The sequence below is a fragment of the Chamaea fasciata genome, unplaced genomic scaffold, assembly GCF_029207755.1.
Source record: "Chamaea fasciata isolate MVZ Bird 193981 ecotype frontalis unplaced genomic scaffold, bChaFas1.0.hap1 SCAF_1, whole genome shotgun sequence".
NCBI lineage: Eukaryota > Metazoa > Chordata > Aves > Passeriformes > Sylviidae > Chamaea > Chamaea fasciata.
In genome coordinates, this window is record NW_027094086.1 from 129,390,994 (window position 1) to 129,415,751 (window position 24,758).

Sequence of the window (24,758 nt, forward strand, 5' to 3'; positions counted from 1 at the left end):
AAGAGACATTAACTGCTGGAAAATATATATATATATATATATTAATATATATATTAATAAACAGAATTAATAATACAAGCCAAGAGTGGCAAAAAAAGTAGCAGTGTCCTTTGGTGGAGTCTCATTGTCACGGAGGAAATTCTCATCCTACAGACACACAACACAGTGTAACTATACTCAATCACCACTGGGCATAAAATGAAATGTCATTTATAGTACATGCAACTCTAGCAAAATATACGTCAAATTTCACCATTTCCCAAAGTGTTTTTTTACTAATGCCAGAGAAAAAGACAAATAGACAGCCCATATGCATTCTGTATGTATCTGAATACTGTTAGACATACATACACAGAGTAAGTTAAACCTTTTTCATTTAAACCAGTTATACTAATTACTGAAGCAAGCTGTAGGATATCAGTGTACTGCAAGCATTGTTCAGCAAGTTAAGGAAAAGTTACGTTTTCAATTTCCAAGAGGAAGGGTGGTGACCTATAAAGTTTTAAAGGAAACCACTCACAGGATTATTTCAATACCCTTGCTAAAAACAGCCCCCTGGAATTATAAGTCTCTTCCTCATCCTGCTCAGAACAATTGGGAAATTAGAGATCATTTAACGTACGTTATCTTAATATACTAAAAAATAAAATTAATGCAAACAAACAAACAAAAAACCCAGGTCTCACTCATGGAATTGCTCTGCTCATTCCACTGATTTCTCTGGTACTCACATCTGGATTTAGCTACTGGAAAGGGTGCCCCAGAATACATAACAGGTATACTTAAAATGTGTTGCAGATACTGAATGGTCATTCTCTCCCAAAGACTTTGGGGACACTTTTCAATTTATCCTAAAGTCACTGGGGACAGGCTTAACTTAAGTCAAAACAAACACTAATTGCTAGAAGCTTTTAGTGAACAATATCAGACTGGATTTAACATAAGTAGTGATTTTTCTTTTGTTTCCAATATGATCAGAGCAATCTAAAATAAGTGCTACAGAAGCAATTTTTAATTTGCAGGACAATGAAAAAAACAGGTTTATATTGCCTACTGTGATTTATTCTACAATATATTCATTACAGGGCTTTATGTGATAAATATAGCATCACATTCCCTCTTAGCCCATGATATATTTTTCTGCACTTAACCCAGCAAGGCAGAGAATACTGTTATCTGCACTTCAGTAGCCATGGCAGGCATAAAAACAAGGAAGGGGAAAGTTTTATAAGAAAAAGCATTGTGTCACACAAGCAGTAAACACTGCACTAGCAGACACTACTATAGCTGCTTCCCCTGTCCTCAATAAATACACAGCTGCAAATAGATGAGATACAAAACAATGTGTGCTTTAACCTATCCATAACAAAGAAGCAGGACTTAAAATCTTCCAGATCATCACCTTCACAAGGTCTGGCCTTGTCCTCCGTGTCTGTAGGACACCAGTTTATTCATTAATACAGTTGTTGTCCCTGGGCAGGTAATGAAGAGCAGCGTGCCAGGGAACAAGTTCATCAGGCAGATAGCTCTGCAGATACACAGATATATCAAGGCTCTCTCCAGACAGAATCAGCACAAATTTGACACAATGGTATTAGCTACAAAACTCTACACTATGAGTCCAGGTGAGAGAGGGTGATTCATTTCCAGCTTCTTCTACTGGTTCTTTCTTTATCGTCTTATTTCTCCTTTGCAAAGAGTCCAAGAACGTGGAATAATGAAACTAATTTACTAAGAAAGTGACAGGTCATGCATCTCTTTCCCTTCTTGCTTGGATTTCTTTTCTATAACACAGAAGATGCACCCCCTTCTCCCAAAGCTCAATAACACATCTCAGTGATAGAAAACCTGATTAATTACATTGGGTTTGGGGTATTTTAACACTCTAAGTGTGAAAGTTAATGCCGAAAAAACCCAAACCTGAGGTAAACATTGCATGACTCAGAATAAACTCCACAATCTTTTGTCCACAGTGAACTGGAGAAGAGGTGAAATTTGGGAAAAAAAATAAGTTTATCCAGGATAATATAAGATTCTGAAAGTAATTTTTGAAAGCGTCCACGAAAGTTAGGACAGCATAGGTCCAAACTCACGTTAAAAAGTCGGTATCTGGTAATCCAGGGCATACCATTAAAAAAAAAAAAAAAACAACTACAGCAGGGCACTGCCCAAACAGCTAGAATTTGGAAACTTACCTACAGGTCAATCTGAGATAAGGCCTTACATTCCCTTCTTTTGAACCCATTGTATGTTTTTATGTGGTGGCCACAATAATGATGTTTGGCCCTTGCAGCAGGTACTGAACTCCAGCACGTTTCTCAGCGGCTCATCGGTTAAAGGTGGACGTCTCTTTCCCACCGCTGCTGGGCCCCTCAGCGGGCACCACACCAGGGCTCCCTGCAGCCGAACCGGATGATTCTCTCCCTTTGGCAGGTGCCCTTCTACAGGTGACACTGACCTCGCGGAGGGGAATACACAGAGCTCGCCAGCACTACTGTAACTTGCAGGGTGCCATTTGGCATTCAATTTACATGCTACGTTACCAGAAGCGCCCCGTTTCCTCTTGATTTATGATTTAGTTTTGCAGGAGGCTCCCGTTATGTGTCCATCGTGCACCCCTAGGACGGGCACAGTGCCCGGCGGGCTCTGCTCGGCAGGACCGAGTCCCCGCTCCGCCCAGAGCAGCACACGCCGGGCCGGGCTCTGCCACCCGGCGGGTCACGGGCAGGGAACACACGGTTCCGTTCCTGGCCTTGGCAGAGGGAAGTTTACTTATTTAAGCACACCCCGAGCCGTTCGGTCGGCTCGCCGCCCTTGCCCTGGTTCGCTCCCCGCACGGGGCGGCGCGGCCGGGTGTCCCACGGTCCCGCGGCTCCCCGGCCCCCCCTCGGTACCTTCCGGAGGGCGTCCCGCAAATCGCGGTGTTGCGGAATGTCCCCGGCGTCCCGCGGCCCCGAGCTGCGGCCGCGCAGCGCCGAACCCAGGCGCGCCCAGCGCCCGCCGCTCCGCAGCGCCATGGCCGCCGCCGGTCCCGCTGCCGGGCAAAGGCCGGGGCAGCCGCCGTGCCCCGACAGCCAGCCCGGGGAGCCCCCGCCCCGCCCCGTCACTCCTCCCGCTCCTCTCGTCCCGCAGCAAGTCAGGCAGCTCTCGGGTTACGGGCAGGTTTTCTTTAATGCCAACGAACAGCCATGAAGCGACCGACAAGCGGGCGGCGAGCGGGACCCGCGCAGCGACAGGGGCCGGCCACGCCGGGGAGCGGGCACAGCCGGCCCTGCCCAGCGGCCGGCGCGGGCCTCGGCAGCTTTCGCGCGGGTTTCTGTATTTTTGTAAGGAGAAGTAGAAAATGAAAAGAAATCCGCTCCTGTGTTCGTTCGACACGGACCGGCGGCGGTAGGGACGCGCTAATGACTCCCTTGGGGTACGGGGGGAATGTCTGCTCTAGGGGCAGGCGCGGGGTCCCTTCTCCTAAGCGATGACACAGCCTCCCTTCTCCTTGAAGGGGTTCTTGTCCTCGGGAACACCCTTCACCAGCGGGTCCTCTCCCGACCGCTCCTCGATGTAGTTCTTGATCTCTTCGGAGCACTTGGACACCTCGAGAGAAAGGAGAGAAAGTGGCTGCGTTACGGCCGTGGGAAATGTTCATCACAGGAGGAAACCCGTGAATTTACCCGTGAAGTTCTCTCTCATTCACTTTCCCACCAAGCATAAAATAACTACCCACAGAGCACTAAGCACGTGCAGACTCCGCTTCCTTCCTTTCTTTTCACAGCCCGATATTGACAGAACATGTATCTCTGAAAATGTAAACACCACTCCGAACAGCAGTTGCTGTATAGTTAAACTTGTGTTCATAATTAGCCAATCTAGTTTTATTAAGCTGCAGATCACGCTCTCCCTCAGCACTAGCATGACTTATGGTCAATAGTTTCAGGGTTAGTAACTTTCAATTCAGTTTCAAAGTATTTATGCCTTTATGTGTTTTTCATAAACAAAACATTCAGCAATGATTTTTCAGTGGTAATACAAATTCTTACTTTGCAGTTCTGCTGTAGCAATGATGAGAGTCTAACTAGTAAAGACAATTAATTTACTTGTTACCTGGGGTTATTTCAAACAATGGTTAATAAAAGAGCCTATTGCATTATGAGACCATAACACTTCCCATGGCATTCATACCAAGCTAGCACTGATGTAGACAAGCCTGCACAGAACCCACCTATGGAGAAGAGTATGTTTAGTTTCTGTTCACTGACACAGGAGCACATGCAGCACATGTGGTAATGGTGTCTATGCAGTCTGAGAGTGCACGAGTGAACGTCTGGGGCTCCTGAGGTTCCTTCTGCACACACATCTCTTGCTCCCTGTGTCAGCAGAAACTCTACCTAGATGCTCTAATACCTGACATGCCTGACGACACACTCCTGCTCTGTCCCCACCTCCTCCCTTCCTACCCGAAGGCCCTGCAGTGGTACAGCTGTGCAGAGTCAGCAGCGGGAACCAGCTGTTGGCCAGGCCACTAGGTAGCTATTTCTAAATTAAGGCCCCTTGCCTCCTCTGTTAATTATATTTTATAAACCTTTAAAACAAGAGAACCAATGAATTTACCTGCTGTATCACAGAAAACAAAGCATGGCTTGTGCAGAATTAAGCTTTAAGCCACCAGAAAGAATAGAGGTAATTCCCAATTAAACAGTGCATAAAATAAGATCTAGCTGCCTTAGAGGAAAGAAGAAGCTGAACCTACAAATCCCATTACATGTGTCTTGTTCTTCTGTGCCTTGAAAATTTTGTTCTTTCAAACTGGAGCACCTAACACCATACTAGAGTTGCACACTAAAGCAGATGAAGGACCAGGGTTTGTTTTACTTCAGTCAGCACTGCCAGGATCACTTTCACTTATAAGAAAAAAAGCCTGCTTAAATACACATTTAGAAAACTTTATTAATTCCAAAGGATACTTCCTTTTTATTCCATAAAGTTGTTAGTGGGGGTCAAGAAAATTTTGGCTGACGTTTTTATTTTAGTACCAACAGTAATGTGGTTTCTGCATTTCTCTGTCCCTGTAACACCCATACAGGTACCAGGGGACTGTGGCAACAACAACACAGATTTCATTCTCACAGTTAAACTTCTGTTACAATGTACTGGTAAAATTGAACATGCTGTCTATGCTTTACTACAGGAAAATTGAAAAATATCCATTTTCCTAAAGTGATCAGGGTTTTGGTTTATTCCAAAACTGTAGACAAGATTTATAACTATTATTATTTCAAAAACTTTACATCCTACAGAGTGTACTTCAGTTGTTCAAGAACTCTCTGAGAGATGATATAGGTATCTACACCAGTTGGATGTTGAACCCTCAATACTGCTGGAGCTTTAAACTATAGCCTAACATCTACAGTCACTGATACCTAACTCACAGCTAAAACATAACTGCAGCATTCTTATTTCCTGAGCTAAAACCTAGACCTTCAGTGTAATCAGCATGACCAATGCTACTGATTCCCACATATAAATGTATTTTTGGTCCTAACTAGAAGCGTTTATTTAGGTGTGATGCTTCCGCTGGCATGCAGAATTAAAAAAAAAAAAAAATAGTTTCATCGTGGATCAAGATCAGTTCTGCACATCTTTCGTCTATAGAAAATGTACAATACCATAAACCTTTAAGGGGAAAGTACTTGTGGGACGGAACGGCCAGTGTAAATGTCTAAATGTTCCTACGGAACAAGGCTGGGTGGGTCATGGCTCGGCACGGGCGGTGCTCTGGCTCCTGCCCTCCGCCCGGGCACTGCACAGCGCGGGAAGCGGGGCGGGGGCGCGGGCGGCCGACTCAGCTCCGGGCCAGGGCAGAGTGTAGTGCCGCGACGGGGCTCTCTGGCTTCCCAGGGGAGGACCTCCCCTAGCACCAGCACGTCCCAGTGCGTTCTGCCCACAGAAGAGGGGAACAGAGCGCGACGTGCTCTTTCCTCGCCTGGCAAGGCTCCTTATGCTGGCCTTGGGCGCCCGAGACTCACGGGGAGGGGAAATTAAGGGGTGCCAAATCCACCGGGAACAGCCGCGGCGGGCAGGCCCGTGCCAGCCCCTCGGGGCGCTTTATCCCAGAGGTGGTGCGCTCCTTTCCCCGGGATCCACAGTCACCCCCGGGAAAGACCGTGCTCCTATGCGCTCTTAGAGGTGCTGTGCCAACAGCGCCGTCCCCGGCCCCTGACCCAAAGTGGCGGCAGGACCCGTCGATGCAAACCGCGGCCGTCCCAAAACAGCCGGGGCTCTAAGGACGAGCGGCTCCCACAGCCCCGCCGCCCCTGCCGCGCCCGGCCCCGCCGCCCGCCCGCCCGCAGTGCCCCTGGCTGCCGCCCGAGCCCCCGCACCGCCGCCCGGGGACGAACGGGCTGCTCCCCGCTCCACACCCGGCCCCGCCGCCCGCCGGTCAGCTTCGGGCCCCTTCTTCGCGCCCGCTCACCGGCTGCCTTTCCAGTTTCACTTCTTTCCGCAGCTGCTCCACTTCCATTTTCAGTTTGTCCTTCTCGCTCAGGTCCTCGATGTTGATGGCTGGCATCGTCTGCACTACCGAAGAGCGCAGGGAGTGAAGACAAAAGGTTACGTCTGGGCAGCGAGGGCGCCGGGCCGGAGCCCCCGGGCGGTGGCGGGGCTGTGGGACGGCCGCCCCCGGCCCGCCCCCGGCTCACTCACACGCTGCCGTCCGAGTTACCCCGCTGTTCGGCGGCGGCCGCTTCCTCTCCGGCGCGCCTGCACCCCTTCCCCGTGCCGCTCCGGCCTTTAAACCTGCACGCTAATCCCCTCTAACCGGATTAGAGCCCGCCGCCCGGCCCGGCCCCGCTACCGGGGCGTTGACACGGGCCCTGCTGCACAGGGAGGTCCGGCCGTCCCAGCAGGAGCCGAGAGCTGAAAGACCCTCCTGTGCTGACCTTCTCGGCCTCACCCTCCTCAACTCCAGTGCGGGACGAGCAGCGAGGTCGGCTGGGGCTTTTGGCCCAGCAGTGATATCTTTCTCCCCACCACTTTCTCCTCATGCACCTCCTGGCCGTAGAAATGCCTAATGCTCTGTGCTACCAGCATCCTTGGGCTGTGTGTTCTTCTGCCCAGCAGCTAAGCCAGAAGCAGGTGGTGTGCATGGGTACAGTCCTCAATACTTGTGCATTACAATTGCAGATGAACTGAACTAGAGAGAGGAAGAAACCACTCCCATACCAAGTGCCCCAACAGGTGGCCAGCCCATCAATGGCAGACATGGCCACTTTTTGGTAGGTGTGTCTGCAAAGCAGAATTCCAACTCTGCACAAAAGGGTTATTGTCCCTGGTTTGCACCAAGGGTCTCTGGACACATGGAATTATGACAGGTGTTGAGGTGGAGTACTCAATGTAAGGGAAGTGATGCATTCAGAAGATGCAAGAAAGAGTTAGGAAATTCTACTCCTGTGGTTGCACGTAGTTTTGAGGTCTAGATCCCAAACAAGGTTCTATGCTTTCAGGAACAGAGTGGTCCCTGCATGCATGTTTGTAGAGCATCTAGCATCTCCTATCCTAGCAGTTGCTTTCCTACAAGAGCAATGGAAGCAGAATTCAGGGCCCCTGAGACTGAACATAGCTACAGGGCATTAAAATAGGCTTGCACTCCTTCTGTTATCTGCCACTTCAAAGATCCTTATAGGCATTTAGCCCTCCCTCTTTCCTCCTATGTTTTTTTCACATTAAACACACTCCTTTTTCCTCTCCCTACTCACCAGATGTAAGCAGCTGTCAGCAGCATGCAAGATTTACATCTTCTCCAGCACTGCTCCTATAGTGCTCTTGGGTTTTGTATTCATTTTACTTTAGCCAGTGCATTATGACCAGCTTCTCTTCCTCTCCCTTTGGCTACTATTTCCTCCTCCCAAGCTGTTGGTATGCACTTTCTACACCCCCATAACCTACACTGACAGCTGCATTCCCAAACCCCAACAGCTGCTGGTCCTGGACCACCCAAAACAGGTGGAAAGAGCTGGCTGGCCAGTGTTTCAGAGGAGCCTGGGCTGTTGGTGGGAGCAGAAACATTGTGGTGTGGAAAGGCAGAGAGCATGTGATGTAGTGGAGGCAGGTGGATGGTGCAGGAGGGGGCTGAAGGTGGGCTCTGGCACACCACTGACACGGTTAGAGTGGGAAGAACTTGGTATCCATAGCTCTGTAATGGAAAGCTTTCACTGACCTGTCTGCTGATATGACTAGCTCTGCAGATGGCAGTCAGTAATGGACTTTCTACCACTTGCTGTGTTAACTTTCATTGTGGTTCATGTATTTTTACAGATATTTACCTGATACAAGTTAAAGCAAAGGAGAAGCTGAATAGCAGCATTGATGGATAGGTGTCTTTAACTCGGACTTTGATGTCTATGTGTCTGTGCACAGAAGAAATGGAAAATATTGAAAATAGTGCCTGCATTACAGCATTCATTTTGCTGCTGTTGCTTAAAGTAGCATTTAAATTTCTTTATTTGGAATTCCAAAAAATGTGATGAAAACGAAAGGACATCAGTCTAGAACAACATATTAAAGAACATCATATTAAAACCACTTTAGTTTCCCAATATTAGAAAGATGACCTTTTGTTTTCTTTTGGAAATAGAAAAAATATGTGGGTTTTTTGGTTTTTTGGTATTTTTCTTCTGAAGGGACATAAGCTTAAATATAGCTGCTCTACCTAATAAGCTGAACAAAATCCCAAAAAATAAAGACACCCATTAGTAACAGTTGTAGCTATAAGAATCTAAAACATGGCAGATGTGTCCCATCGTGATGACTCAAGCTGCACTAGGGTTTATTTTCTTGTCACTAAAGCACACATTTATCCTTTAGCTTCTGGAGATTCTGAAAAAAGGAACAGTTCTGAAAAAGGAGAGAAAGAGGTGCCATTCATACCCTTTCAGGAGTCATGTAGGTGGGGTAGGGATTAGACTTGTTCCTTTCTTGCCTTTTTGAAAAATAAAACTATGTCAGGAAACTAGGTTGTAATCCTTTACGACATAAGTAAAGCTGAGAAGCTGTGAAGAGAAAGTCAGTTCAAATAATCAGGGCGGTCTGAAGTGCCTCCTGCTTACAACCCGCATAAACTGTGGCTTCTTTCCTGCAGGCCACACATTTCCAGGGCCCTGAATTGGAACCCATCGAGGGCAGTGCCTGCCTGCAGGACTGCGGCCCAATGTCACTGTAAAGGGAGCAGAGAAGAACAATAGGAGATCAGATTAGTTTGTCGTTATCTATGGAGAACATGCCTAATTTGCAGCCACTCTTATCTCTCTTACTATGTTCAATCTGGGGTAAACACTAATTAATGCAATGTGTCTAATAGATTAGAGAGGGAAAGTATGCTGTTTGCTGCTCACCTCCTCCTCTCATAGATCACACTCCATTGCCTGGTGGGGTTAAAAATCTACAGAAAAAACCAGGTCATGATATTTTCTGAAATCCAGTGCAAATCCTCTTTGCACTGCCAGAGGTGTTATCCATTCGGCCCCTCGGATTTCCCCAGAGTCCGAGTGCTCTGACGGTGCCTCGATTTTCTCAAGTTCATTAGCGTTTTACACAACGGAGGTAAAATAATACCGCGCGTTTTTCTCGGCGGCACTCGCTAAGCAGCCTCTACTCGATCGGGCTGGATCAGGACCTGCAGCAGGATCAGTGTTTGATTTTCGGCGTCCCTCCGCCCTCTACCCGAAGTTTCCGAATAGGGAGCGGCCTCGGGGAGGACGAAGACGACTTGGGGAGGGACAGAGGGCTTTCGCTAAGTGACCCGTCCCGGCTTTTCGCCGTGATTTACAGGAAGCGCTCTTTGAGCATCATCCCGTAATGTGAGTGGGGCGGGGGGTGGACCCCAGCCAGCTCGCCGCAGCCGCGGGGCGGAGGCCCCTGGGTTATGGGCGGCGCAGCCCCGAGGGGAGGCAGCCCCGGGAGCGCCCCCGCTGCTCCCCGTGACGGCGGCGGGGCGGGACGGGGGCTGCCCGCGCCCCCAGAGCCCCGCATCGTGCAGCCTTCCGCGCCCCGGTGACGGCCGGATCAACGGCGACCTCCTGCCCCGCTGAATCAGACCTTCCCCTCCCACCACCTGCGCAAGGAGGCGGCCCGGGGAAGCCGCCTCGGTGCATATAAAGCGCTGCCGTCGGAGCGGGGAGCGCCGCTCGCTCCCGGGACCCGGCTGGCACCCGCCCGCCCGCCATGGCCACCGGCCGCCGCCTGCCGCTGCCCGCACTGCTGCTGCCGCTGGCCTGCGCCGCGCTGGCCCAGCGCCCCCTCACAGGTAGGAGCGGGCCCTCGGTGGGACCCCGCGGGGCCGGGGCCGCCCCCGCCGGCGCGGTGGCCTCAGCCCCGGTGTCTGGTGTCTCCGCAGAGAAGCAGCGCGCCTGCCTGCTGCCCCCCGACGACGGGCCCTGCCGCGCCCTGGTGCCGCGCTGGTACTACGACCGGCACACGCAGAGCTGCCAGGAGTTCACCTACGGCGGCTGCTACGGCAACGCCAACAACTTCCTCACCTTCGACGACTGCGAGAAGAGCTGCTGGACCATCAAGAGTTAGTCCAGGGACCGGCAGCGCCCCAGAGGGCCCCGGGGTGGCGGGGGGCTGGAGGGGACAGGGCGGAGGCTGCTTGGCTTTGCGGGACGCTTTGCACCCGCCCGATATGTCGTAGAGTCTTAGACTCATAGAGTTGTTTAGGTTGGAAAAGACCTTTAAGATGACCGAGTCCAATTGATCGTCCTCCTGCTTGTTACGGCTTCTTGCTGATGACAGTTTTAGGCAGAAAATGCAGTGAATTGACCCAGAGATGATGTGTAGAATTTGTCCATTATATTTAAATGGGATGTAATATTGCAGTTACTCGCTAATCAATGCATTGGATTCCTCCAGTAAAAAACAGGTGGGACAAACTGGGGCTTGCCTGCAACTGAAGTAATACTATTTTGCCTACACTACTGTGGTGTTCTGTATGCGAAGCATAAAGGCTTTACAGAGGATGAAATTATTTTTTTTGCAGAAGTGCCCAAATTATGCCGGATGGAGGCTGATGGAGGACCTTGCAGGAGTTATCTAAGAAGATATGCCTTTAATTTGAGTTCGATGAGGTGTGAGGAATTCATCTATGGTGGCTGTTATGGAAATAGCAACAACTTCAGAGATTTGCAGTCTTGTATGGACCACTGTCTGCCAGAAAAAAGTAATGGTTGTTCCAAATTTTTAATAAAATAGGTGGTTTGAAAGTAATATGAAGATGATACTTCATTTGATATTTTCCTCTGAATACCCTTACAGTGGTATTTTTGATGACTTGTGTAAAGCAGATGTTTATATTGTCCACTCTAATTTAATATGTTGTCTTAGCTGTTACTGGAAGAACAGGAATGCTGAGATCTTAAATACACTCACAGCTATACCCAACCAATTTTTTGACTTCTAGAGGGCTGTAGAGGTGTATCTGAAGGGAGATAATAAGGTTGAAGATCTGTGTTGAGGCAGATGTGTCAGAGATTGTGGCAATCACTTTCAGGGAAGTGGTAGTGTAATATAAAGCAGAAGCACTTTCTAAGATTCAGGCCTGAGGGATGGTGGTAGGTAGCTCAAGTTTTTAGCACTCAACAGCTCAGCTTCTGACAAAAGTGTTTGGCCGGATGGGATTCTTCACTGTCTCTCCATTTGAGCTTTAAATAAGAGTGGTGGTAATTATGAGCAGATGACTATAACTAAGTTTTGATGTGAACACCAGATTCAAGATAGGCTCTTTGAAGATCTACCAGAATGTATAAAAGCTGTCAACTGCCCTAAGCTTTATTAGTGCTTGATGACATTTATTTGTGGCTGATGACAGATTGTCAGCATTTTCTTAGGTGAAAGCTGAATTATTTCTCTTGCACACACAATGAGTTGATAAAGGGTCTGCAGCAGGAAAAAAAATTGTTTAAGCAAAAAGAAACATGCTTTTGAGGAAAGTGTTGGATTTGTACTTTTCGCTGCAAGCAGAATTTGCTGGCAAAATCATAGCAAAGTTGGGCCTTTTTTTTTTTCTTTCTCTATAGAGGTTGTTCCACCGAAATTATTGCTATATTCCTATATATGGAATAAGATTATCTAAAAATCTTAGCTGTCATATGTATAGCACCACAAATGAGGAAAGCTGATGAATTTCATTTATGGGCTATAATCCTGTTTTCTGGGATGGTCTGTTGCTTTCTCACATTCACAGCTCACAGGAATAAGATATAGAAAATCTCTGAAGTCATCAGTAATAGTGTCAATTTAAGGGCAGAAAGAGCTGTTTAGACGCAAAATTTATTGCAGCGTCAATTTTAAGAAGCCATGTACAGAGATTACATTTATGTAATTTTTCTCACTCTGTCTCTTTTTTTTCCTTTGTCCTTTTTTTCCCCAAGCTGGCCCCTTGCTATGCTATAGCCCAAAAGATGAAGGACTGTGTTCCTCTTCTGTGCCTCGCTATTACTATGACACCAAGACTAAATCATGTAAAGAGTTCAGATACACTGGCTGTGGTGGAAATGCCAACAACTTTGTCACTGAAATGGATTGCTACAATGTCTGTAGGAAAGGTAAGGTTTTTTTGGTTTGGGTTTGGTTATTTTTTGTGTGTGGTTTTTGTCTTGGTTTTTTTGTTTTGGGTTTTTGTTTTTGTCTTTTTTTTTTTTTTTTTTTTTGTATTTTCTCAGTCACAAGCAGTTAAAGCAGTCCACATACCAGTAACAAGTGTTCATAGTGTTCTTTTACTCCCCTTGGCTTGCTACAGGGGTACACTTTTTACGTTTTGGACTCCTGTGCTTTCAAGGGCAGGGAAGATTGAAATGCTAAATCCTTCTGGCAAGATCAGCGTGATGTGGAGTAGTTACACCATATTTGAATGAAGTATAGAGAAGGGCACACAAAAAGACTAAGCCTACTGTCTTGAGCCCACAAGGAATCAGTCTTTAAACTGTTCAGTATTTCCACAACCATTAATTAAGATATCCTTTTATTCTGGATAGCTCCAAATAGGATTAAAGTCAGTTGTGAAATCAATTTACTTTTTCCTTTGCATTTTAGAAGTTACTTACCTCAATACTGTGTTGCCTACTCACATTTCCTATTCCCATTACTAAAGATTCCTGCCTCATCAGTTGTGCTGTGTCAGTTGTTTCTCTGGCTGTGGGGGGAAAAGCTTGGAATGATAATTGATTTTTCCTAATGCTTTTGTTCCAACCAGCTACTGGCTGTGCTTCCAAGTCAAAACAGTTGTGCTTTTATTTACAGTCACATGTTCGTACTAGCTATCGCAATTTTTGATACTCTAGTTTAATTAATTTGATACGGAAAATAAATGAGAGAGATAGAGGAAAGCATAATTGTATGTTGTCGCCTAGAACACTTAGGAAGCATACATAGCACAGTATTTTAAAAAATGATACTAATGGGAAAAATATTTAAGGCTGTGTCAAGCATGTACATTGCCTTTGGAAAGAAGAAAAAGGCAAAGCTAAAAAGTAGCTCTGTTTTAAACATGCATGTTTTATGTGCTCAAAAGGTCCAAGTACTTCAGTGTTGAAGTTGTCAGAAGCCTTATGCTGGGAGATGATTCTTCAGTTCTGGGCTGCAAATCCAGGGCTGGAGCAAGGATTGTACCCTGAGCACAGTCCTCAGAAATAAAAATAGTGCCTGCCAGTTAGTCATGACAGTAATATTTCTGTGGATGACAAGTTTGAGTGTGTCTCTCTCATTGTATTATGAGAGAGTGTCTAATGGTAGATTAAGTTTGTCTGAGATGCTTGTGATTATCTAATTCACATCCATTACTACCTGTGAAGTGGTAGGGCCAGACTCCAGTGTGGAGTGTGTGGGGAGAGGAGGAAGGAAACTGCTTCTTCAGCATCTCACCTCCACACTGTCCCTGCCCTCACCCAGCCAGATTCACCTGGGGGTTCTCTCTTCCTCAGCCTGTTGTTGTTGTTGTGGAAGAAAGAGGCAAGGAGATGCTGTCTGTCTTGCAACTAGAGCACTAGATAGCCACATGTAAAGTGTCAGTTAGAAGCTTTTTCATCAACTCATGGATTTCACAATTCAGTAAAGCTTGGTACAGCCAAAGACCAAAGTTAAGGGCATAATTAGTGCTAATTAATGTTGTGCTATGCATATTCATTTCTATAGCTTGGGAGTGCACAGCAACATTAGGCAAATAATTCAGGCAACTTAAGCCACTCCTCCTGCTTCCATTATTTCCTCCTCAGCATCTTTCCTGTTACCTCTCGGAGTCTCAAGTCGAATTTAGTTGACCTTCCCTGTGCAGACATACAACTGTTTGTTAAACTGATCTATGGTGTGTTGAGTAAAAAGGTTCGTGAATAATTTAATTTTTAAAAGTTTATATTGGAAAAGAAAGCAAATGCAATGGGGTAACAGCAAAAGGATTGGTAACTGGCCACAGTGGCTCTGCGTGCTGGTAAATAGGTAGCATAAAATTAAAGATCTTCTGTCAAGATTGCAGAGTACTTGTTTTCTGAATTGCTCTCACACAATTCATGCAGCCTTTGAAAGCACGTCTGGGCTTAACTCTGACTGTCTTAGGCCACTCTGCAACTTTTGTGAGTTTTGTGCAGAAACTCCAATAATTTTATCTTTTCATCTCCCACAATCACTGTCTATATTTTAACCGTTGCCCCACTGTTCAGAAAAATGTAAGAATAGGATGGGGTTTTTTTGTTTGTGTGTGGATTTTTTTTGTTTGGTTGTTGGGTTTGGTTTTTTTAATAGAGGGCAGTGTATTTAGTTCCATTCTGCTGTCACTGCAGGACAGCTAGATAAGGCTTTGATGCCTGCTCAGGAAAAGAGCAGCAAAGTAGGATTCCAGTGCCAAAGGTGAACACACTGGAGACCTTACAGTGTGAGAATAGGGAATACAGAGTACTTGCTACAGTTTCTGGTATGTTTGTTTTTATTGGACAACTGCTTGAGCAGCATAACATGAAAAAAAAAACCCGAACAATAACAAGTAGTAGCAGTTTTGTCATTCAGTTTCCCTAACTGCTTCCTTTGTTTTGTTAGCAGGAAATCAGAAACTGAGAATCAACAAGCCAACAAATGTATCCCGCAGAAAAATTGTGAGAAAACTGATTAAAAAATCTCAGACGTATAAGCCAAAGTCTTAAAGCTGATGTTCACTTGGATGTTTGAAACACTTTTTGTCAATTTCACTTTCTTCTTTTGTAAGATTTTTTTTACAAAGTTTTATACTGACATAGTTCTGTCTTTCAGAGCTATTTTTTATGCAATTTAGTTTTTTAAACAGAACTGGATTTAGTAGAAGAATGAACCTAAGTTTGGTTCTTCTGCTGTATTGTCTCTGCAATAGTGTCTTGGAAAGACTTGTTTATATTTCCATGTTTTTGTGGGGGGAATGTTACTACTGCCTTGGGAGAATAATTCAGCTGTTTCAAATCAATTAAAATATGAAAAATCACTTGTCTGTTATTATAACTATGGAGAGTCCAACAGTGAAAATCTACCATGGATTTTTAAAATTTTTTGTACACCCTCTGCTTGCTAAAGGAAAGGAACTTTTCACAAGTGTGTTTAGACATTTATTGCCCTGCCATTTGCATTCTTTGGCCCTGTCATTTAAATAGATTGTAATTTACAGTTAATGTTCATAGCAAAAGCTTTCAGGAGCCTTCATAAGTGTAAAAGAAGTATAAATTTAAATGCAGCTCATCCCACAGGAGAGATTTTGGAATAGGGATGCCTTGATAAACACTGACAAAGGCAATGACTAAGCTAGTTGAGTATTAAAATAAAAATGTAGCCATTACTTTTTCATGACATTTGATATTTTTGCTAAGTTACTCCAGATCCTCCTATGGCATTAATCAGCATAGTTTTACTGATTTTAATGGAGCTATGCTGATTACATCTGCAGAGGATCTCATTGTTTGTGATAATGCAGTGGCCATTGAAGCAGAGCAGCAGAAGTTTCTGAAAATTTAATCTACAAATGAGTAATCACTCTTTTGAGGCACTTTTATATTTCTTATGGTAGGTTATGCCTATGGTAATACTTTTGCACATCCTTTTATATTTTGTATTTTAGTAATGTCTGAATTTCTGTTAGTTTCACATACAATATTTTCTAAATATAAATTCATAAGTAATGTTAATAAAATGCTGGTTTTTTTTTAAAAAAAAGCTTGTTCTGTCATTATTCTGGATGAGTTGTATAGACCAATAAGTGTAATGGAACCTATAATTTGTTAATTATGACTCTAACAGAGTATAGTTGCAGTTCAATCCTTTCCTTATACAGAGGTCTTTATTTGAAGAAAGCCAATAAATTGCATTGATGTTATTCATCCTCAGCAGTTTTGTTGTTCAGCTGGCTTTCTCAAAAGAGCTGCACTCAAAGGGGTGCTTAGTTTAGGCTGTTGTCTGCTGCTGGATCTCCTGTTTGATGTTGCACTATCTGAATAGATTTTGTGTGGGTAACAAGCTATTTGTTTGAAACGACATTGGCTTTCAGTTAGAATAATTCAGGTGTGTGCTTTAAACCTATTTCCAAGAGGGAACATGATGGCCAAATTGGTCAAGATCTGCTTTTCTTACTGATGTTTCTCTCACTGACAAATTTTCGATTAAAGCAGTTGTCTGTGCCTGCCATTGTTTTACTATCACTCCATTTCTGGGTCTTGGTCTCAAAACCCCTTTTTATTTTAATCATCTCTTGCTTACTGCAGATGTATGAGGATGGTGTGGCAGACAATTGCAGGTAACTAGTGACACAGTTTTGAGTGCTTGTCCCATGCCAAACCTCTTGGTAACCAGCCTTCAAACAGAAAGGGGCCTGTATAAACTCCCTGGGGAAGCCAGGGTATGATACAATGCACATTGCCTACATCTCTTCCTGTTGGTTGTGAATTTTGGCTGTGCTGTTTAGAGCAGCTGCCCAGATTGTCCTGTGAATATTTTTTCATACCTAGTATTAACATATAGGGCAGCATTCTTTTTGTGTTCTGACCATGACTTATAAAAACATAAGTGTGTTTAGGAAGTCAAAGTTCAATTTAAATACAGTTTATAACTGTAAAGAATGGCTTTCTTTTAACAGCAACACCATGGGGTGTATATTATTTGGGGATCATGTTTGAGAAATTACTCTTACTCCTTATCTTTCTGTGTCTTTGACTTTCATAGGAGTATCTTTGGATGGGATACAAAAGTGAACCTAGGATTTAAATGGAGCCCCAAATCTGAGAGCACCTCCACTCTAGTTTTTGATCTCAGAATTGGGTGCCTTCTCACACTTCACAGCATGCCCTGAGTAATGCAATACCCTGCTCATGTCTTAGAAAGGATCTAAGAATTTGGCACTCTTCTGCTCATGCAAACTCAGGGGCTCAGCAGGAGCTCTCTTGATGGGGCAGGGTGCTGCAGTGACCACTGTGTAATACAGCTGCTCCACAGGCACTTTCTTTTCTTGCATAAAAGTGTAATTTAAAGTCTAGGGGCTTGCTGCTAAAGTATTCAGTGAAATATCACAGGCTTGGGTTTTAATCCCTTATCTACCTGGTGTCATATAGAAATTTAATGTAAAACAGGATTTTCACAGGGTATCCTAGTGAGCAGGCTAGAGTAGAGTATTCTGGAGGAGGTGGGGCAGGGAAAGGAAGTGCTCATGTTCAATTCCTAATTGAAGCTATTACGTAAGTTGTACCATATTTCCAAGTAAATGCCTCCATCTCTTTTTTTTTTTTTTTTTTTTTTAAGCTACAAAGGATTTCAGCTGTCACTGTGCTGCTCTGCTTTGTGTTCTTAGTTTACTCTAATATCCCTTCAGACTACTGCGACTGACTAACCTAAACACTAGCCATCGAAAGCCTTTTAGATGATTCATTACTTCCTTTTTCAGTTTGCTAATGAAGCAACACTGGCCCAAGGTTGGGCCAACTGTGAGTGTTTTGCCATGTTGAAAATTAATGCAGCCCATACCATCCTGCAAATTAACTTTTATTATAGTAGCCAGTGTCCAGCATCTGGTATTGTGTGTCACAGTGTAAATTTCTACTGCAGAGGAGGGAAGCAGTGATTATAATCAGTTGGGTTTGCATAGGCAAGCTGCCACATAAACTCCTGACTTGTGATTTGCACAGGACAGTCATACCTGCCACTGAAAAGTGGTTGCTGGCATAAGCAGATTTGAATAAACTGCATTGCAACATCCCTGCTCTTTAACTGTCATTGTGACCCATAATTCCAGATCATTGCTTTGTGATATCTTGCAAAGGACTGTATAAAAATTATAAAAATTAAAATCTGCACTGATTCTCCCATCATTGGTCTGTGACAGTACTCAAGGATTTGCTTTGTAAATTATTCCCGGTGTAGAAGATTGGCTTCATCTTTATATTTCAATGGAACTTTAAATGTCAAAAAGAGAAAAGAAAAAAATCCATGCGGAAGCACAGAATATTTTTATTGATAAAGCTACATGGTAGCAAGCAGAATTTCACCACATATCATTTCAACAGTGATCTTCCCCAATAAAGAGAGCTTTCTCACAATTCCATACTTTAGTAACAAACTGACAATGAGTTCAGCTTGTATGCCTGGTGTAAGATTCCTGATTGCCAGATGCATTCCTGTTTCTCTGTCACTTCTCATCAGTTGAGGAGGTAGAAAACATGGGACTTTTTTTTAGAAAGAAGCATTTTTTAGAAACAATGGGTCATGTTAAAAAAAGAAAAAATCCCTAAATTTGTGTCTTAGATCAGAGGTGAGAGATTTTATCCTGAAGCTTGCAGTCAGCCGTGTAGCTGAGGGCAACTGTTTTGACCCAGGCAGGGACGAGAGTTCTGTTCTATTAGAGAAACACAGTCCTGCTATGACTCTGTGAATCTGGAAGAACCATGCTGTGGATGTGCCAGAATTATTATGCATTTACACCAGTTTTATTGAACGCAAAATCTGCCTCATTATCCTTCTAGTAAGAAAGACTATCACTGGCAATAATAAGCACAGAAATACATGCTTCTGTTGAAGTAAGCCTTGTTTTTCAGTGTCTGGTGGTCCTGTACAGTAGTGCCTGTCATCTGTAAAATTACTTAATTGCTGAGGAGAAGGGGTGTTAATCATAGAATATACAACCTAATGAACAGAAGTGATATTTAAAAAGTAATCTGTGTAAACAAGAAGCATGAAAGCATTAGCCACTGGTGGATAGTGTGCTGTAATATCCAAAAAAATGGCAGAGAATGAGTGTTCCCAGCTCATGTGTAAACTATTTATAGAAGATAGATAGTTCAGGCAAGTTAAAGACTAATCTATGAAATGTAGAGCGTCATATCTATTATGTGGGAATAAAGGAAGTCACTTTTAATGAAGGTTTACTTTGTACTGGTAGCATTGACTGTAATTTCAGATGAATATGGACAAAACTGGTGCTCTTGCAGGCAAATTGGATTAGGTGCCTAACTGCTGTTGCATGAAAAGTTTTAAATGCAATTGCAGCTCAAAGCACATCACATCGTCTGTCTTGGTGGGGCTAAACTTCGAGCTGATGAGCATACAGGAATCTTAAGCCTTATTGTTTCCCAGGCCAGATTCTCATGAAAGGCCTTAATATATTAACTACAGGTTAAATACTTTACTATATCTGGCAGTGAATTACAATGGTTTTGCTCAGTGAGCTTTCTTGGAGATAGGGCACTACTCGGGAAGTTTGCAGCAGCTTTTCTAAAATGGCATTGCCTGTTTGTATTTTTTAAAGCTTAGAGGAAAATGCAGTAATAAAACTCATAGTATTTAACAAATGCATATGAACACTGTTGTCTATGAGATTTTTTTTTCCCGTGCATGGGAAGTAAGATAAAGAGGATTATACTATTAGATTATACTAATAAAAGCTATTTAAAGAGTCAAGAGAGTAGAGGGTGAAAAATATACCACACAACTAAATCAGAAAGAAGCTTTCCATCTGTCCTGGGTTAGGGCAAATTTAGGAGGAAACTTCCGAAGAGGTGCCTCTAAAAAGCAGAATCAAGCGGCCCTTCCCCCAACTGGTTCGGGGGAAAAACTTATTCCTGGGATAAACAGAGGAACAGGGATGCAATTCTGCATCATAAAGTCACCCCAGGACACCATTATTATAGTAATTTTGAACAGAGAGAATCTTAATTTTTACTGATGTTGAAAAAGAACACTTTATAAAAATGTCTCCAGTACAAAGTAGCACAACTGGCAAGGCTTTCCACCCACCCCTTTTATTTTTCTCTAAAAGTGGGAGGGAAGAATAATGAGAAAGGCAGTGATGACAAATGGTATTTACTGCTCTCTCATGGATCCAGGCTGCTGCACTGGAGCACAAGGAGCCTGTACAATTTCCACTGTGCCACCCAGGGGGACTCTACCACAAGACTCAACAAGAGTTAATAGAGTTGGAATGAATCCAAATACTTCAATAACCTCCTTTTAAGTCCAGAAACGTGATCTTGCACAGTGTAGCATTCCCCTGCAGCGGCACATGCATCTGCTTTACCTGAGATCTACTTCACCAGTGTTCATCAGTGGGTGCAAGCAAATAAAGACTAAACAAAAAGTTTCCAAATTTTATTTCAGTCCCCACAGAGTTGCTGGATGTTATTGCTTGATCTGGTGGGGTAACTAACTCATTGCTTTACTCCAATACATTTTCAAATAGGATTAGAACTAAAACTGCTATGAAGCCTATTCTACAAAAACACTGGGAAATATCTGATTTAGTATTAAAGGCATTTCCTTGATTAGGTTTTATCAGGATTTATTCCTTCCACCTTTGTCAAGACCTCTTTTAAAATCTAAAATAATATTCAGTTTATTTTGAAGGAAGAGTTTAGTATGGTTTAAATTAATCAGATAGTTTGGATACTCTTCTTTCCAATATATTGTACGTTAGTATACTCCTAAGTGCCCCTTTGGTACTGGTAATTAAAATGAGTTCCTTAACTGGTTTCATAAGAGCAATTTTGTATCCTTCTAGTGTGAATTAACCTAAAAAAAACCTGTACAGTATAAATTACATAAGTTTTAATGATCATAGAACTTTTTAAAGCCACAAACACTAAAGAGCAAATGGGTCACTGAAGTAGTGCTCACCTCAGTTTTGTTTTCCAATTTTCTATTTTTTTATTTAATATGAGACTGAAAAAAGATTGCAGACTATACTCTGCAGTAATGCAGATGAAAAACTGCTCTTGAACTCCACATCTACAGTCAAGAAGCAAGCTCTTTGCAAAACTATTGCAATAGAGCCGACAGAGAATTACCCAGCTCTTATTGCCTCATTTTTGTACAGACACCTGCAGTTTTTCTATCCCAAACAGACAGAATTATGCCTTTAAATATAACAGTGAGCACTCAGAGCTTTTAAGTTTGAGGTTTTTTCTCAGTTTTGAGAAACCTGATTTCTCAAAAGAGCTTTCTGATTTCATCCCATAAAGTGTTAGGGAGGAGCGTCCTGAGTCTCAGCTGCAGAGGGTGAGGCTCCAGATCTCAGAGCCTCAAAATGCCCTCCAACTATTTATTTCTGAAACTGTCAGCTCTGTGAGAAAGCCACTGACAAACAGTTCAAATGGCTTTCTGGAGAGAAAAGAGGTAGGATATACCTTAAGTACTTGAGGAAGGTAAATCAGAGGAAAATAAAATAGTCCCAGCTCTTGCATGCTGCCTCCTAATCACAAGAGACATTTTTGCAAGGTGTGCAGTAATGATCATTCCTTGGCTAAGGAATCCTGGGCTGGAAGAAGGAGGGAAGGGTCTTTTTTTACTCACTGCACTTCCTTCTGCTTTGCCCTCTTGGACAGCCTCTGCCTGCACCGTGTTTTGAAAAAGCCAGGAACCAGAGGACCTGACCATGTTCTCTGTGCCTATTAGCCAGATGGTCTGAGCTCCTTTCACTCCAAATTTTCCTATGACTGTGAGTGACTGTCTCAAGTGAAGAGTAACGTAATGCTGGAAATGCAAATAAGTTTTCTGAGGACATCACAGAAAAACTAAGGATACAACTGAGTCCATCCACCCTTCAGGGCACCCAGGGCACTTAGGATTGCCATCACCTGGGAAAATCCCTATTCCCAGTGCAAGTCACAGACTGTGCTAGAAGTATCACTTTGATTTGGGGAGAACATCTGTCCCAGTGCCTTGCAGAGCTAGGGGAGTTCACTGCCAGGGACATGAGCTGAGAGGTTGAGAGTAAGAGGAGCAGGGCCTGAGGAGGGACACAGCCCTGGGTGTATCACATGGGATGGGGATGGGGATATGGCAATGGAGAGAGGGAGAGCAGGAGTGGGCAGGGGACTGCCACCACATGACCTGGCCTGCTGAGATGCTGAGGCTGGTGACAGAGCCCTCCTTCCCTGCCCCTTCCAGCAAATCCATCCCCCTGTCTATTCTGTGCAGTATGCCTGTGGTAAAAACTGCATATTTTATTCCAAGGACCAATGTTGATTTCTATTCTCTGAGCACTACATTGTAAACTTGACAGTCATGTGATCATATTGCAGCACTATCACACACTAGTTAATGCACAAAAAGCAAAAGAAATGAAAAAAATCAGCTGTCTTGACTCTCAGGTGGGAGCATAGGGTATTAATGGAGTTTTGAAATGCATCACTATACTCAGCAACATCCTAAAAGGTTGTGTTTTTCACCATCAGACAACTGAAAACATAAAATAATGACAACTTTGTTTTCCAGCCAATGCAATAAATCTCAGCAGCAGTGAGAGCTCCATAAAACACACTAAAGCATGATTTTGAGATTTTTGGAAGTGATGGATGGCTGTGACAGCTTTCTCTATTTTATTGCTTTCAGACAAAGCAGGTGTGAAAAGAAATTGCAATGCATAGCTAAATCCATCCCTAGTAGTGGTACGGATTATTGGTACTGTTCAATCACTGTGGTTTGATAATGTTTCTTTCAGACACTTATATAGTCATGCTCTGAAACATAATTAGGACTCAGTCCTCCTGTGTGTTATTTCTGCTAAATTTATACTTAGAAGTTAGTCAATATTCAAGAAAAATTCTTATTTTCCTAATCAACAAGTATGGGACTCTGCCTTGACTCAGTGCATGACCTTATGGGTTATGTTTGGGGTGTACAATGTCCCCTTTATAAGTAATGCGGATTTTGCAGTCTGTACTTTGGTCTCCTACATTTCTTCAGTTTTAGCAATGAAGAAGAATGAAAAGGAGGTTGTTGGTGAAGGAGCTGCACAATCCTGTATCTGCTCAGGGACTGTTTGTATAGCTGAAGGTGAAAACAGAAGGGATCAGGAAACAAAGACTGCATTTGCAAAGATTTGATTTATGTGATTTTAATAAGTGCACAGCTTTCTAATCCCTATTGATGTAGCTTCCAAGAATTTCCCAGGAGCTTTTAAAAAAATTGTTTAGGGCACCTTATCTCTGTCCTTGGACATTTATATCTATCTTTATTTATTAAGGTAAATACCTTTTAAAATCTGGCTTCACCTCTCCTTTTCAGTGATTAAAGGCCAGGTGTTTCACAGTTCATGCTAAATGTCCTGCTCAGAATCACAGAACTTGGCAAGGGCCAGGATCTCAACATGCAGTGCTCACCAGGTTGGATCACCATGAAAAAGGTGTGCATAATTCTACCCACTAGGTGCAAAGTTGTTTAGAATGAGGAAGCTGGAAAACAGGAAAATAAGTGAAAAGTGCACATGTAAATGCCTGACTTGGTGACTTGCCCAGAAATTAGTGGCCAGAAATGGTCAGAGGCTGAGCCAGATCCCAGTCTCTGCTGCCTTCTGCTTTTGAATGTAAATTTGGGGCTGTGAATTTTGCAATATTAGGAGCTGCCAAAATTTAATTGAATTGAATAAAAAAATATAAATTCCATAAATGCTGCAGTATGAGAAAGCATCAAAATGTGAACCACTCCTGCTTTCAGATTTGCAATGCCAGAAACCTGTCTGACATTTTGTGCAATCAAAACCACACCTTTTTCCATTCAGCTTTGATTTCCTAACAAGAAAGCTCCCATATCGTTCCCTCTTTCCCTGGTTGCTGGCACTATCTACAGGTTCAGATAACATAAATGAAAACTTGCTGTGCCAAAGATGGCTGTGATTATAACATTCATTTTTTAACTCAGTTATATTTTCACATTTTATGTGTTTTTGAGTTCCGAAGTGAATCATACACGGAAAAAAATAAAACACTGTATATTAAATCTGTCTCAGAATTCCAAGAAAAAACATCTACCGCACCCTGTGATTAATTCATTAATCCATCTTTCAAAACAAGCAATCTAATTAGCTTGCAAACAAGAACATGACGCACACGTGGCTCTTCAAACAGTGTTGACATACTAAATAGTTTGGATTCCTGCAATACACAGCCTTTCACTTGCTACTTCCAGTTCCAGTAAGACCCCAGACCAGAATATTTTTGATCTCAAAGCTTACTTGATGCACAGTATGGAATGAGCTTGTGGTCTGAGGCTGAGATAAAAGGAACAGATTCTTTGAAGAAAGTTGAAACTTCAAGTGCATTTCAGCGGCAGTCCTGGACTGAACAGAGTTGACTTAAAAAATATGCAGATGTTCAAAGATCTGAGTGCTGTTGTTTGACGTCTTCATGAGAACTAAAACTCAACTGATGGCTCATGCCACAGATATGTATTTGCATAAAGAGGAGAGTTGATGGAGCAGACTGAAGATTGCAAGGACAGATAGGTCTGTC

At 43.6% G+C, this 24,758-nt stretch overlaps 3 protein-coding genes across 6 annotated transcripts in view; 1 reads left to right on the plus strand and 2 right to left on the minus strand.

Annotated features, from left to right (window-relative positions):
* The window catches only part of LOC136297491 (probable acyl-CoA dehydrogenase 6), an 81,731-nt gene extending 78,654 nt beyond the window's left edge, over positions 1-3,077 (minus strand). Inside the window, exon 1 of the mRNA XM_066197437.1 lies at positions 2,895-3,077. Coding sequence (XP_066053534.1) covers positions 2,895-3,017 — 123 coding nt within the window. The 5' untranslated portion in view covers positions 3,018-3,077. The remainder of the gene's footprint in view (positions 1-2,894) is intronic.
* Positions 3,078-3,152: 75 nt separating this feature from the next.
* Positions 3,153-6,841, minus strand: LOC136297529 (guanine nucleotide-binding protein G(I)/G(S)/G(O) subunit gamma-11). 3 transcript variants are annotated; one of them, XM_066197488.1, is made up of 3 exons: positions 6,716-6,841; positions 6,467-6,570; positions 3,153-3,591 (listed from the first exon to the last, which is right to left on the minus strand). In XM_066197488.1, the coding sequence occupies exons 2-3, from the start codon at positions 6,560-6,562 to the stop codon at positions 3,466-3,468; spliced, it is 222 nt and encodes a 73-aa protein (XP_066053585.1). In that variant the 5' UTR covers positions 6,563-6,570; positions 6,716-6,841; the 3' UTR covers positions 3,153-3,465. The 3 variants fall into 3 exon arrangements, with proteins under 3 accessions (XP_066053585.1, XP_066053577.1, XP_066053570.1); XM_066197480.1 differs by having other exon boundaries at positions 6,467-6,565; positions 6,697-6,841; XM_066197473.1 differs by having other exon boundaries at positions 6,697-6,840.
* A 3,157-nt stretch (positions 6,842-9,998) lies between these two features.
* On the plus strand, positions 9,999-16,206 carry TFPI2 (tissue factor pathway inhibitor 2). 2 transcript variants are annotated; one of them, XM_066197452.1, is made up of 5 exons: positions 9,999-10,294; positions 10,385-10,564; positions 11,027-11,206; positions 12,417-12,590; positions 15,073-16,206. In XM_066197452.1, exons 1-5 carry the CDS (start codon positions 10,213-10,215, stop codon positions 15,171-15,173), a joined length of 717 nt encoding a protein of 238 aa, XP_066053549.1. In that variant the 5' UTR covers positions 9,999-10,212; the 3' UTR covers positions 15,174-16,206. The 2 variants fall into 2 exon arrangements, with proteins under 2 accessions (XP_066053549.1, XP_066053544.1); XM_066197447.1 differs by having other exon boundaries at positions 10,015-10,294; positions 15,070-16,206.
* The last annotated feature ends 8,552 nt before the right edge of the window (positions 16,207-24,758 follow it).